The sequence below is a fragment of the Epinephelus lanceolatus genome, chromosome 11 (assembly GCF_041903045.1).
Source record: "Epinephelus lanceolatus isolate andai-2023 chromosome 11, ASM4190304v1, whole genome shotgun sequence".
Classification (NCBI taxonomy): Eukaryota; Metazoa; Chordata; class Actinopteri; order Perciformes; family Serranidae; genus Epinephelus; species Epinephelus lanceolatus.
The window spans coordinates 26652693-26665788 of NC_135744.1; the positions used below are offsets into that span (position 1 = coordinate 26652693).

General features: G+C 42.6%; 1 protein-coding gene across 4 annotated transcripts in view; it reads right to left on the reverse strand.

The window, feature by feature from the left end:
* Positions 1-13096, reverse strand: part of LOC117267084 (ryanodine receptor 1-like) — a 51464-nt gene that overhangs the window by 28202 nt on the left and 10166 nt on the right. For all 4 annotated transcript variants that reach the window (XM_033642795.2, XM_033642771.2, XM_033642735.2 and 1 more), the window contains exons 21-67: positions 12769-12985; positions 12585-12689; positions 12390-12493; positions 12223-12306; positions 11936-12095; positions 11649-11796; positions 11308-11507; positions 11044-11218; positions 10739-10947; positions 10279-10637; positions 10038-10167; positions 9639-9799; positions 9373-9535; positions 9200-9286; positions 8846-9072; positions 7621-8617; positions 7341-7541; positions 6959-7070; positions 6703-6846; positions 6264-6537; positions 6050-6164; positions 5763-5895; positions 5581-5675; positions 5369-5504; positions 5074-5260; positions 4837-4948; positions 4601-4721; positions 4281-4450; positions 3948-4168; positions 3770-3860; positions 3533-3673; positions 3280-3443; positions 3107-3185; positions 2841-2930; positions 2609-2749; positions 2434-2511; positions 2288-2363; positions 2058-2181; positions 1746-1861; positions 1551-1618; positions 1324-1445; positions 1131-1180; positions 866-926; positions 644-770; positions 422-533; positions 241-322; positions 19-149 (exon numbers count right to left, since the gene is read on the reverse strand). In XM_033642795.2, coding sequence (XP_033498686.2) covers positions 19-149; positions 241-322; positions 422-533; positions 644-770; positions 866-926; positions 1131-1180; positions 1324-1445; positions 1551-1618; positions 1746-1861; positions 2058-2181; positions 2288-2363; positions 2434-2511; positions 2609-2749; positions 2841-2930; positions 3107-3185; positions 3280-3443; positions 3533-3673; positions 3770-3860; positions 3948-4168; positions 4281-4450; positions 4601-4721; positions 4837-4948; positions 5074-5260; positions 5369-5504; positions 5581-5675; positions 5763-5895; positions 6050-6164; positions 6264-6537; positions 6703-6846; positions 6959-7070; positions 7341-7541; positions 7621-8617; positions 8846-9072; positions 9200-9286; positions 9373-9535; positions 9639-9799; positions 10038-10167; positions 10279-10637; positions 10739-10947; positions 11044-11218; positions 11308-11507; positions 11649-11796; positions 11936-12095; positions 12223-12306; positions 12390-12493; positions 12585-12689; positions 12769-12985 — 7400 coding nt within the window. The remainder of the gene's footprint in view (positions 1-18; positions 150-240; positions 323-421; positions 534-643; positions 771-865; positions 927-1130; positions 1181-1323; positions 1446-1550; positions 1619-1745; positions 1862-2057; positions 2182-2287; positions 2364-2433; positions 2512-2608; positions 2750-2840; positions 2931-3106; positions 3186-3279; positions 3444-3532; positions 3674-3769; positions 3861-3947; positions 4169-4280; positions 4451-4600; positions 4722-4836; positions 4949-5073; positions 5261-5368; positions 5505-5580; positions 5676-5762; positions 5896-6049; positions 6165-6263; positions 6538-6702; positions 6847-6958; positions 7071-7340; positions 7542-7620; positions 8618-8845; positions 9073-9199; positions 9287-9372; positions 9536-9638; positions 9800-10037; positions 10168-10278; positions 10638-10738; positions 10948-11043; positions 11219-11307; positions 11508-11648; positions 11797-11935; positions 12096-12222; positions 12307-12389; positions 12494-12584; positions 12690-12768; positions 12986-13096) is intronic.

Here is a 13096-nt window from a genome sequence, read left to right on the forward strand (position 1 = left end):
GTAAGGAAATGCACTCACTGGCTCGCTCCCTGGGTGTCTTTGTGGTGTAAACAGAGAAAGCATTGAATTCATTTAGATGTGGCTCCAAGTAGGCCACTGGCATCGCTGCTGCAAGGTGAGCCAAACACTCTCCAAGAGCTGGCCTCTGCCTGTAAATGTAAAGGACAAGTGTGAACAAATACCTCCAAGTATCTACTTTTAAATAACTTCACATAATTGAATCTTTAATTATGGAGTTACCGCTCAACATGTGGATTCTTGACAGTCCCAAGGGAGTAGATGCTACACATGATGCGATAGCACGACATTTGTAGATCATCCACTGTATGCAAACGACAGAGACAGGTACAGCTGAGTCAGGATCTATTAATTAATAAACATCATGTAAAATCAGACACAGTACTAATGTAAAAGCACTCACGCATGACATCATCTCCAAACTGGTGCTGAGCAATGTGATCAAACAGGGAGGTCAGCACTGGGAGCAGGGCGATGGTTGTGTAGTTAATGTTCTGGGACACACCTTTCACTTGCTTTAAAGTAGAGAAGCAACACATGAAGTCTAGTGTTTAACAGATCATTTGCAACAATCAGGGAAAGCAATGTGTGCAAGGATATTTCAAATACTGTGTGCTTCAATTACCTGATTGCCTTTAGATACTTTGCCCAGTTTGAGGTTCTCTACCATCTTCTCTATATCATCGGCAGCACTCTCAAAGAACGACCTTAGCCCTGCTTTCACAATCTCAGGCCCCGACTTCATCACTGTCCTGATAAAGCAAATAAAAAAGACTGTAATTAAAGGCAAAAACATATTCATCTTAATGGTGTTGTGCATCTAGTGAGAAATTAAAAAACATCAAACCTTGCATCCAGTGAGCGTGCCAGAATGTGAAGACAGTTGACAATTGCTGGAGCATCCGTTCCTGCACATACAGATACAATTCTGCTGTTAGGAGGTCTTTCATTGAATTCAGTTCACCACATACTATTTACACATATACAACAAGAGCAACTGCACTCACTCCAACCAACCTGAGAGTGTAGGATAACACAACACAGCCATATATGAGAAACAGAAAAGAATGAAAAGATTCAGAAACATCCATGTTGGGAAACTGCCGTCTTACCAAAGAGAGAAACTCTGTGCCTCACCAGAGCAGACATTTTACAGAAGATACTATGATGAGAAGGAAAGGAAAGGAAAGGGAAGGAAAGAAAAATGCAAGAAAAAGGAGATGCTGATAAAAGGGGGAAAGTAATATATGAAAAGAAAACACAACATGTGTGAGTTAAATACTGTATATATAAAAAGAGATTCACCTTGCAATCATCTCCTTCTCCTTATTGGAAGAATGCCCACCACTACCCAGAACTTTTGCAGGCGTCGACAAGAAATAGAGGCAGTGGTTTTTGAAATACTGGTTGATCAGAGGCATCAAGATCTGAGAGAGAGTTTTCAAAGAGTGAGTTTTCACACTTAGTACAGAGAGGAGGACATGTTGGGTCGTCAAATTTGTTACCGCTCTAGCTTTACACAAAAGTCTCACCTTGGCAAAGAATTTGATTTCCTGCTCATGAGGGGACTTCTCCACTCGTCCACTGCTCACCACAGCCTCTGTGAAACACAATGCAAAATTTGACAGTAGCACATTAATACTGGAAACAAACATTTACACTGAGTCACACCAATACAATTCAATCAGATGTGACAGCATATATCCTTTATCTTTGCTCCACAGTACCAAGATGAGCGATGAATTCCTGGGCAATTTCCATCCATTTCAACAGCTTCTGCAGGAAACCATAAGCAAATCTCTTCTCGATGGATGAGATGTCACCCTCCATATCTTTCAGGCCCCTAAAGTGAAACAGAGTTCAACGCTTTGTTCTTCCTGCTGTGCTTGAATTATGTTTGTGTCATTTAAATAGGCAGGTGATCTGAGGATATATCTGCTAAGGCCACACAAACAAAATACAAAAATACATTTAGCAAACTGAATGAAAATCAATTCCCTGCTCACTGTTCTGTATAAATTGTTCTTCTGTATCATTACCTTGTGACAGCATATCCATTGAGCTGCAGGAACTTGAGCAGCTCATAAGCCTTCTCTCTATCTCTGGCCTTTTCTTTTGCTGTCAGAGTATCATAGGGCACCAGCAGAGGATGTGTTCCGCCTCCTACACAAACAGAAGCTAAATCAAAACTCTTGAAGGAAATGGGCAAAAGCCAAGTCTCTACTTTCCCATCTGTCAAGTTTCCTTTGCTCAAAAAAACATGCTTTACCTTTGGACTGCAGCTCTAACTTTTTCTTACGTCCCCAGGTGTTGTGGTAATTTTCTGCCAGTTGCTCTGCCATAGACTGTGAACAGATATAAACTATGAATACTGATCTGATGATGAGATTACAGCACAGAAGGTTCAAACATTACCTGAAGGTCTCTTGAAAGAGCCATGTGTGAGATATCAATGGGCTGTGGACTGTAGCCATGGCTTGGGTCATAGGTTGCCTAGAACAGAGAGAGTTATTATTATTTAGTGTACCATAAATAGCACTGCCGTGGTAATGTTATTAAATAATAGTATATTAATACAATGACTTTATACCTGAGCAGTCTGTGAGATTTTTCGGGATACTGCCTTCTTCTTCTCCGACTCCTCTTCCTCTCTAGCTTTATCAAGGTTCCACTCCCATGCAAGCATGGCTTTGATTGACTCCTTGATTGGCCAACGGTAGATTTCTTTGTCCTACCAGAAGAAGAGTCAGTGTGATCAGAAGCAGGGATGGATGCAGTAAAAGTACAGGGAAATTTAATGCACAGTGTGACTGTGAGCCTACCTTCTCTGAGAAGGTTTTGTATGGTCTGAGCATGGGATGAGTTTTTGCATTTTCATCCAGCGTCTCACCGTACGACCAGTTATTCTGGATCTGAAACCAAAAAACAAAAGTGTTACAGTTGTCATTTATGCTGATAAATATAATAGCTACCTTCTTACTAATATATGGCTGCTCTTATCAAACTACCAAACACATTGCTCCTGAGTTAACTGAAGAATAATATGGTACAGACTATTGTGAGTGATTACATCGAAAACCAGTTTTACCTTTTCAAAGGCCCATTTATCATGAGTATATTCAGCATATCTGTTGATAAAGGGATCCAGTCTCTCAGGGATGATAGTGCTGTGGTTGAAGGACAAATCAGTACATTTAGGATCAAATATTTTACAGAGAGAAGCTTTATAACTTAAAGGCATTATGACAAAAATCCTCTCACTTTGTGGTCTCCACTGGCTTAGGATCAAAGTTTCCTTCTGCATCTACTGATGCCTTTTTCTCAGTTTTGGAGGAGTAGCTGGCGTCTACGTAGTCTGGAGGAATGGCTCCAGCAATGGCACAGATGCATGGCATTGAAATTTTGAAAATCTCAGCATCAAATTTCTGGAATCACAATAACAAGAAATTACAATATGCTTATGCACCATCTTAGAAACTGAAAAGAAAAAAATCTAACATTGCAGGAGCTCCACCTTGTGTGCTAGCGATTCAAAGATCCCCCAAAACAGTTTGCGAGTTAGATGCAGCTCCTCTTCTGATGCAACTCCAAAGTTGGCCCAACCATTAGGGAGGCAATAGTATTTCCAACAACGCTCGTAGTGATTGGTCAAAAGCTGCAGGATGCAAAAAAACATTAGTGTGAAAATAAGAAAAGAATAGAAGAAGTGCATTTGTTTTAAAAGTTTTAAAATTTTCAAATGCCCTCATACCTTCAGTGGCATTTTGGCGTACTCATTGAGAATGGGCACGTCAAACACCAGTCGTCTTAGCAGGTGCTGAAGCATGGATGGACGTAGATGTCTGAAAGAAAGATAAATAAATATAACTTCAAGCATGAACCTGGCAATATTAAATTACATGAAAAGTTTGCCATGAGGTTAAACTCACTTGCACAAAGCCATGAGGCACTCTTCAATGATGTCTCTTTGGGCCTTTGTGAAGGCTCGTCCACGAGACAGTCGGTATATTGTGTGCAACATGGAGTCAATCATTATGGCTCGGTGGTCACTGCCAGCAAAGAGCGGGGCACACTTAGTGATGAGCGGTAACACAGCAGAACACAGGTAGCGGTTCAAAGCGAGGGCCATCTCTGTGGTGCTGAAAGCAACCTGTTGGACAGAAATTCCAGCACTGAATTATTCCAATAGTACGCTTATAATCCTGCTCTGCACTTCTCCTCAGGGACCATATATGAGTGCTTGTAAATTGTTTGAGGCTCACCGTGTCCAGAGAGGCAGCAGCCCTCATGTCAGGCAGAAAGCCTACCTCCAGCACATGGAGCAGGAAATCCTGATTGTCAATACCATACACTCTGTCCAGGAACAGAACCATGGGAGCTTTGTGATCAGGCACAAAACTAGCCGACATCTTTGGTTCGATGATGCTGTTGTCTAAACGCAAAATACACAAAACATTTTAGAAAAAAAACAATATGCAGAGTAAGACAGAAGTGATCTGATGGCGGAGGACACTTTTGACAATTGATACTGATTAAAGCCACCTAACTTCATGAATTCAATATGTTTTCCCCCTATGATTACCTTTCCCAAAAGAAGGAATCTGAACAGGAAGACTGATGACTCCCACCAGATCCTCAATAGGGACAAGAGACCTCAGGATGGCCCTGATCCTCAGAGCCTCACCTTTACCAGCCTGAATCAACTGTAGAGACAAAAGCCGTTTTTATCTATTAACACATTTTCAACTACATTTCTTATTCTTGTATCTTCCTCAACCAGTTTGAAAAGTCTGATATAGAAGCTATTAAACGGCTTACATGCATCTCTGGAGCACAGCGTCCCAGCAAGTCAATAAGGGCGGAGTAGAAGGACATGATGGCATTACCCAGGTGCACCCTGTTCTCCTCATGCTGCTCCTCTCCTCCAAACCTACAAGATAAAAGACATTAGCTCTAAATCTTTCTACTTCAGGGACACTGGAGGAGACAATGCACACTTTGGCACCTCATTAAATACCACCAGAGGGCATTCAAACCAAAGCTGAGAGCTCTTACATGGGAAAGCGTCTGTCTTTCTTAACACTGGGGCCATCCCTTGCAGGGTCCTCTGATATTTTGATGGCCTCCTCTATTGCAGCCAGCAGGCCATTACCACCCTCCCCTCTCAGGGCTGGACCAAAGCACTCAGGCCTGCGAATGAGGAGACGAACCACCACATTGGCGTTCTCTTCTACGCTCTCTCCTACAGAAGGGAAAAAAACAATGTATTAACTGTAAATGAGGGAGAAAACAGAAAAAATATGGGCATTAGAATTAAATATTGCATTAGGTAGCAAATAAAAAATCTGACCATTGACAAATACAGCAAAACGGAGAAAGTCAAGGTATTTCTCTCCACCACAAGGATTCCAGCCAATGTCAGGGTAGCCTTTTGACAGCAGCATTGGACAGCTTTGAAGTCCACATCCAGCCAAATATTTCACCACCTAAAAGACAGCAGTGTATTCCAGTGATAAAGAATTTTGCGCAGTGCTTGTTTTGTAATTACTAATTGTATTTTACCATTTCTAAATCCTGCTCTTGGAGAGCCAGTGCCAGCTCATTGTTGTCAATACAAGAGGCTGCAGCCACGTCCAAGGGGGTGGAGCCTCGCATTCCTAAAGAACAGCACACAATGTCCGTCTTAATCACACATCAAACATAAATATTTAAGAATAATGCTGAGACTCAACAAAAACAATCACCAAGGCCGATGCCGCTGTTCTGGAGAAGGTAGCTGAGGTGGTCAAACATAGAGCGCTGATTTTGACGACTGATGCGACAGAAATAGCAGAGAAAACGGCAACAATTTGTCACCACTCGAGGGAATCTGATCTCCTATTGAAAGGAAGCATGGTAGAAATGTAGCGTTAGTAGCCTATAGTAGCATATAACAGTCTTATATTCTACTTCTGTCTATCACCTGTGGTAGTTTATAGCAAGGTGTACCTGTATATTGAGCAATGCAGTTAAGTGGAAAAAAAAAACATACCTTTGAGTCCCCACCGCCAAGTACATTAACCATGACCTCCATGACAGTTTCATGCATGCCCAGAGCTCGCATTAAGTTTGGATGCTGATAGAAAACTTTGTTACTCATGATATTCCTAAGGAAGACAAAAAGTAAGTAAGGAGCAGTCACAAGCAAATATCCAAGAATTCACTTCATGGCAAGATATTCAGGATATGTAAAATTCTATATCAACCCAATGCTTTGAATCATAAGCCTCTCCTCTTCTGGACCCATCTGGACAATAAGTAGTGAGCGGATCTGGCCCAAACACTCTAATAGATCCATGGTGTCGTGAATTGACACTGCGTTGATGGTGTAGGCCTTGGGAAGCGCACGCATGAGCTCACCCAGCCCATCATACTGTCTGTGAAGGAGGCTGAACATCATGCGCACTAGCTCAGGGTTCTGGATAAATGACTCCTGGGCCCAATGGATCATAGTATGGGAAATTAGCTCCTGCAGTGTGCCTGGTAAAAACAGTACAGAGAGTTAAGAAATAAGGGGGTACAGGAGATTTTTGGGTGGCAGAACTCAATGAGCTACTCTAAAATAACTGGGAATAAAGTTCCCAATATTCTTTGTCTTTGATGAATTAGCAAGAGGAGGTAGTTCATATTTCACATGCAACTCACTTGGTTTTTTATCTTCCTGTGGCTCAGGCTCCACCTCCACCTTCTTCTCGCGGATTTTTTTCACCTTTTCCAGCAAACGGAGCAGTCGTCCACGGAGAGAATTATCCACTTCCTCCTCTTGTTCCTCTTCTTCAATATGAACACCTGAGAGCGAAGTTTTAAATTAGATAGTGTAACTTCTATTACAACCTGCCATCCATAGTGTTTGTTTTAAACGCTGAAGTCGGTAGAATTGAAACTGTAGACGAAAACTGACCACAGTGAGTGAGTAGAGCATTGTGAAAGGTCAACAGAGCTTCGCGGACCTCATCAGGAACAGGACACTCTTCATCCTCAGCACAGTTCTTGAAGTTCATAAGCATGTTGACCTACACAGCAGCGAGACAGTCAAAATGGTTCATCTTAAGAAGTGATATTTGTTCTTTGAGGAGTTTCTACAAATGTTCTGGGTAAGTTCTGGTTTCTGTGAGCACATTTTTAAACCAGCTGTACTGAAAAATTCACAGTTTGATTTTCTACCATCTATATTTGCCCAGTTTTTTACCAGAAAAAAATAAATGACCTTTTAAAACAGTGTTTTTTAGCTAGATTTTCTTTGACTTAACAATCTTTTTCTGTATGTTTTTATGTGGGTGTACCTGTTCCTGTGGTGGGGAGCGAAATTCACGGGTCTTGCGGGCAGTCTCGGCTGCACTCATGGTGAAGGCCAGCATGAGTTCATTGTAGCGCTGCCTTTGGTTGGACTGTATCCGGCTGACAAACTGGTCTGAAAAGGCAGTGATGCCCTCCACTCTGTGACGCAGCTCACAGTCACAGAAATACTGCAGTAGAACACACATCTAAAGGACAAAAGTAAAGTAAATCATTAATACTTTACCAGCAGTGTTACTGTAAAGAAGAGCTTATTTGCAATCATACCTGCAATTTGACAGACTCTGGTAGCTTCATCTGGAAAAGCCCTTGCTCTAGACGTTCTTCTTTATCTTCTTTAATTTCTTTCTCTGTCTCCTCAGCTCCTTTCTCGCCATTCCCTTGCTCTGTCTCTTCCACTGTTTCTTCAGGTGGCACGATGGTTTCTGGTTCTAATTCTTCCTCTTCCTCCATTTCCTCCTCATCTTCCTCACCCAAGCCATCATCCTCATACTCCTCTTCTTCTTCTTCTTCTTCTTCTTCCATGGCTTCCTGCTCCTCTTCCTTTACAGCTCTGACTTTTGGGGGTTCCTTTTCTTCCTTCAAAGGGGCAATCTCCTCAGCAGGCTCCTCTGGTTTCTTGCCACTAAAGACTGTAGGCTCAAGCATCTTCAGGATGTGTGTGACATCTTCATCATCAAACACACCCATGATGAGGAGGGTACTGATGAGCTTCAGGATTGGAACAAAATGAAACTCAACACTACCTCCCACTGGATCTCTCATGGCTTGACCTCCATCTTGCACAGCCTCAGTCAGCATGTTCAGGGCCTTGGTCTTTAGCACCTGTAAAGGAATGACTGGACTCAGAGTGTAGATATCTGGATCTGTTCCAACAAACCCAACGGAGGAGAAATGGAGTTTGGGTCGCAGACATGTAGTGAGGCCCACCCCAGGTAACGCATGAGATCTGTCAGAGTACAGAGTGATACTGCGTGTTTCGTCTGTCATTGGAACTATGAATTCCTTGTTGGTTCCCAGCCTGTTCCTCTTGGCAGACTCCAGGTGCATGCTGATAAGCAGGTCATAGAAGCCGCTCCTCATTGGTCCAGGTAGGTAGGTGTTTTCTATGGCGTAGAAGAGCTGGGACTCGTCAACATGGCTGCACAGAGCATGAGCTACGCGGTTATTTCCCAAAGCACACACTAAGCCATACAGCTTTAGAGTATGATAGTGGAACTTCAGCAAGTCCATACGTTCAGACAGCTCCAGAATGTCAATACACCTAGAGGACACAAAGGAATAAATTTAGCTTAAAAAAAAAAGAGAAAACAGTACATTTTTGTAACTTCAGCTGAAGAAGAGTTCTGCCTTAGTGCATGGACCCACAAAAATCTGCTGCCGATCCCCCATCCACCATCTTCAGCTACTGCCTCACATAGATTCTAATTCTGTGGCAAATACTGAACTTCTGACAATGCAACAGATGAAAGCAGAGTGATGCAGCTCTGACCTGTTTTCCTCTGGGATGTGGAGAGCCATCATGGTGAGTGGCTCCTGACACAGCACTGCCCAGCCCAGTTTCTCACTAATACGTCCTGTCTCTGGGGCCAGGAAGTGGTTGGGCATGCGGCTCCAGATGACCGGGGTTAACATCTGGACATCCAGTCTAGGAGGACACTGGGGAACAGGGTTCTTGCGTTCGCTCCGGAACATGGCAGCTGAGATCGGCATAATGTTCTAGCATGACAGGTAAACAAACATATTATATATTAGAGAAAACAGTTATCAAAGTCGGTAATGTGTAATGGCAGTCTTGATTTTGAGAACTGCCACAGACTGAGTGGAATGATTCTTTGTGACTGACCTTTAGCTTGCCTAGTTCGAACTGAATCATATTCTGACTGGAAGGAAGGACAAAGACAGCTGGGAACAGTTTTGTGTTGGGCTCCACCTGCAAGAAGGGAACATAACATGGTTGCATAAATTACCAAGACTTCATATGGAACAGTATAAATACCAGTTTGAAGCTTATCTGACCTGGTAAAATGTGTTGATCTCTTTTCCATTAGCAGTAAAAGTCATAAGTCCGGTGTCCAAATCAATGAGACAACCAATCACAAAATCTTCTTGACTGACTCGGGTTTGCTGGGAGCTGCTGAACTCCCCTCCCCAAACCATGTAGCAGTTACTGCGTTTTATACTGAGGAAGACAGAAAAAAAAAATCAGGAAAAAATGTTCTGCATTTTTGTCATTTTAAATGAAAACACACGTTTATTGTTTTCTATCTTCAAGACTTACATACCTGTCATGAATGTTGCCTTTGTCATCGCCTACAGTAACTGTTACATTTCTCACTTTGCTGATGTCAAAATGAAGGTCATACTGGTGATAGTCAGGTGTGATCCAGCCCACCCACACGCCACCGGGCTCCTGGCCCGCAAACACTCTCACAGAGTAATAGTACTGGTAAATAAAGGAGGTGGATGAGAAATAAACAACAGTATAGTTACAGGTGAAGACGACATCAGAACAGAACTGCCAGGTTTAATATGTAAAATGATGTAACAAATTCAACATTGCTTATATTGTATGTTAATTATTGTATTTAAGATCAACAGTCTAAGCACAAATGAGCAAAGTGTGCATGCATTTTATATGGATATCAATATGATAACCATATAAATATAAGTTATCGTCATACTGTAGTGGTGTTGAGGATGATGTCCATGTCATCCCTGTCATCTGGCACCACATCCTCCATTAAGCGAGGCATGGTGGGAACAACGGGGGCTGGAGTTATTAATGCCGCCTTCTTGGCCTTGAAAAACAATCTGTAAATAACAGCAGCAATTACTCACAACATAAAAATGTAAACATGGTATCCAAGCCCCCCCCCCCTCATACACCCCTTCTCAAGACACTCGAAACGAGTCTATACAAACCCTTTCTTCTTGCTTTTCTCAGTTGAGGCATCCTTCTCATTTTCCCCATTTTTGATGGCAGGGATATCTTTGGGCACAGAGGGTTCTTTCTTCTCCTCCTCCTGCTCTTTGCGAGTAGCTGACTTCTTGAGTATTTCAAAATCAGAGTCTGGGTCTACCTCTAACACCTCGTCCTCAGGGATGGTCAGTGCACGAGTAAGAAGGGTGGTCCCGGCAGGGACTTTGAATGTCTCATGAAACTCAACCGGCATGCTGAGTCTGAGGAACAGCAGATCTGTGTTGGCATTCTGAGATCCGAATGTCTTGTGGGTCACTTTGAGACAAGGGGCAGTTTCCACTGTCCCATCAACACGAGACACCTAGAGCATAAATAAAAGGGAGCCAGTTGGTGATGTGGAAAATACTGACTTATTCATAACTGGAACAAAAAAATATATCATGAAAACACTACAACAAGTACCTCCATGTGAGGATGATCAGTAGGCACGTTGATGAACTGTGGAAGGCTCTTGCTGAACCACATGGTAATGTCTCTTTTCATGTTGATAGCAAAGGGTTCAAATCCCTCCTGGAGGCCACAGATTGTAAAGAAACGAAGACTGCTGACGTTCTGACCCAAATTGATCCTGCCGACCTGGGACAAGCCCAGACTGCACACAGGTATGAAACCTAGGGATGTTCGATACATACATGAGCATCAGCGTCGGAAACACAAACTCACATGTGCTAGCATCCAATGTCTCATTTATTTGTCACTGTACTGACCCTCTCCTATCTCGATATCCTTAAAAGCCATCTCAGAGCCTGAGTCGCTGATCAACATTTCTCCGTTCAGTGTAAACATGATGTTCATCTCTGTGAGGTCAATCATACAACCCACCACATCACCAGACAGCCACTGACGACCAAATGGCTCATTTCCCACATGCCAACGTTGGGCCTGAAAAAACATAAATGCTAATTTTAGAGTTTAGCATTACAGAGGCTTTAGAATCCTTCACAAGCATGTAAACTAAGTCTTGCACCCACCTTGAAGCCATTAAAGACATACGCCAACTCATCTGCACCAAGTTCAGTGTCTGCGCGAACGCTTGGCCTGGCCCAGCCCACTCTCATCTCCCCGACTGTAACAGCCTCAAATTCAAAGTACCACTTCCCCTGGGTGACAGCATATGATTTCTCTGCTCTGAAGACTCTGATCTTATCACCAGTTGCTGGCCCGTGCCCACCTACATTAACACAAACACAATCAACACTTAATAGAAAAGCTTGTAGTTTCAATGAAATGCCGATAGCTTTAAGAACAAGTCTTATAAGACTACATAAAAAAAATCCTGCCATCCTACTTGAAGATAGCAATCTTTACTTACTGCTTTCCTGATCAGGTGGTTCTATGTTGTAACCATATCCGATCAGAGTGCGAACAGCTGCACAAACTGTGTCTCTGTTGGTCTTTTTAGTCTTTTCATCCAGTAGGTTGTAAGGAACTAGACGGGGATTGCGCTTGTTCATTATATCCTACACAAGAAAATAGTATCAAACATGAAAATGTCATTAAATAAATGTATAAAAAAGGACTTTCATGCAGCATGTACCCATCAAATTATCTACCCATACTTATTACATATATATTATATTATTATCAAGATGCTGGTACCTGCACAATACTGTATGTCCAGCCCTGGCGAACCCGGTCTCTTGCCCACACATTGTGTCCATTTTCTGCAAGTCTCTCCACTAGGGTGTTCTGATTAGGAGTTAGCTTGACGTGGTTGAGGTCCAGAGGGGCTGGCTTATATCCGCTACTCTGCATGTAACTAACAAAAAATGCAATGTGATCAGAATGGGTCCTCCAGAGCTTGTACAAGGCCATTAACACTATACTGATAAACGAGCAGCAATGTCATAAAATCAGTCAAAATAAATGAATGCCTTGCAGCTCACGTTTTGGGAAGCTTTGTCCTTTTCAGATTCTCTTCTGCTTTCTCATCTCCCATTCCCACATGACAGCCAAGTGCCAGCAGAGTCCTTTGAAATGAATCACAAGAGGTGTTAAAAATCCGAGAAGATGAAAGCACAGTGCTGTTAATTAAGCGAGGGCGTTGACTTACTTGAGGGTCTCTCCTGACATTGCTAAATTATAGTTCTTCTCTGGTTCAGGCAGACTCTGGAAATCTACCAGGCAGGGGTGCAGCTTCTTGTTGTCATCACGAAACTTGATTTTAAAAAGTGAAGTGCAAAGATTTTTAAGGGTATTGTAAGTGTACACAGCAACATTTTCTGTGGGAAACACTGAAAACACTCACTGGTCCAAAAGTCCATCCTTGTTCAATGCGAGTAACAGCCCATAACTCATGGCTGTTTTCTGCAAGCTTCTCTCGAATACGCTCCAAGTGAGGAGGGAGTACAATCTGGAAAAAAAAAAAAAAAAAAAAAATTCAATGTCCTGAAAAAGATAAAGACAGACAAGCGTATGGACTAGCATTTTACCTGTATAGTGTCCACTGGACAAGGCGTGAAGGCTGTATGTGACAGGGACTGAGTTGGACCCAACAGGTTGCGGACACCATCAAAGTCATGCTTATACTCTTTGATGGGCTCAATCCGCAAACGGTCCCTGGGCAGCACTGCTTCATAGCATGGGGCATAACCTGGAGGTGGGAGGAACTTGAAATCCCCATGACGCCCTCCGAGAAGAAATCTCAACCTTGCAGTTAAGAGTGAAAACTTTACATTAGGCTCATATGGAATAGCTCTGCTGCACAAGAAAAACATAGACTCATAATATTATTTCATTTCATAATTCACAATGCCCTAC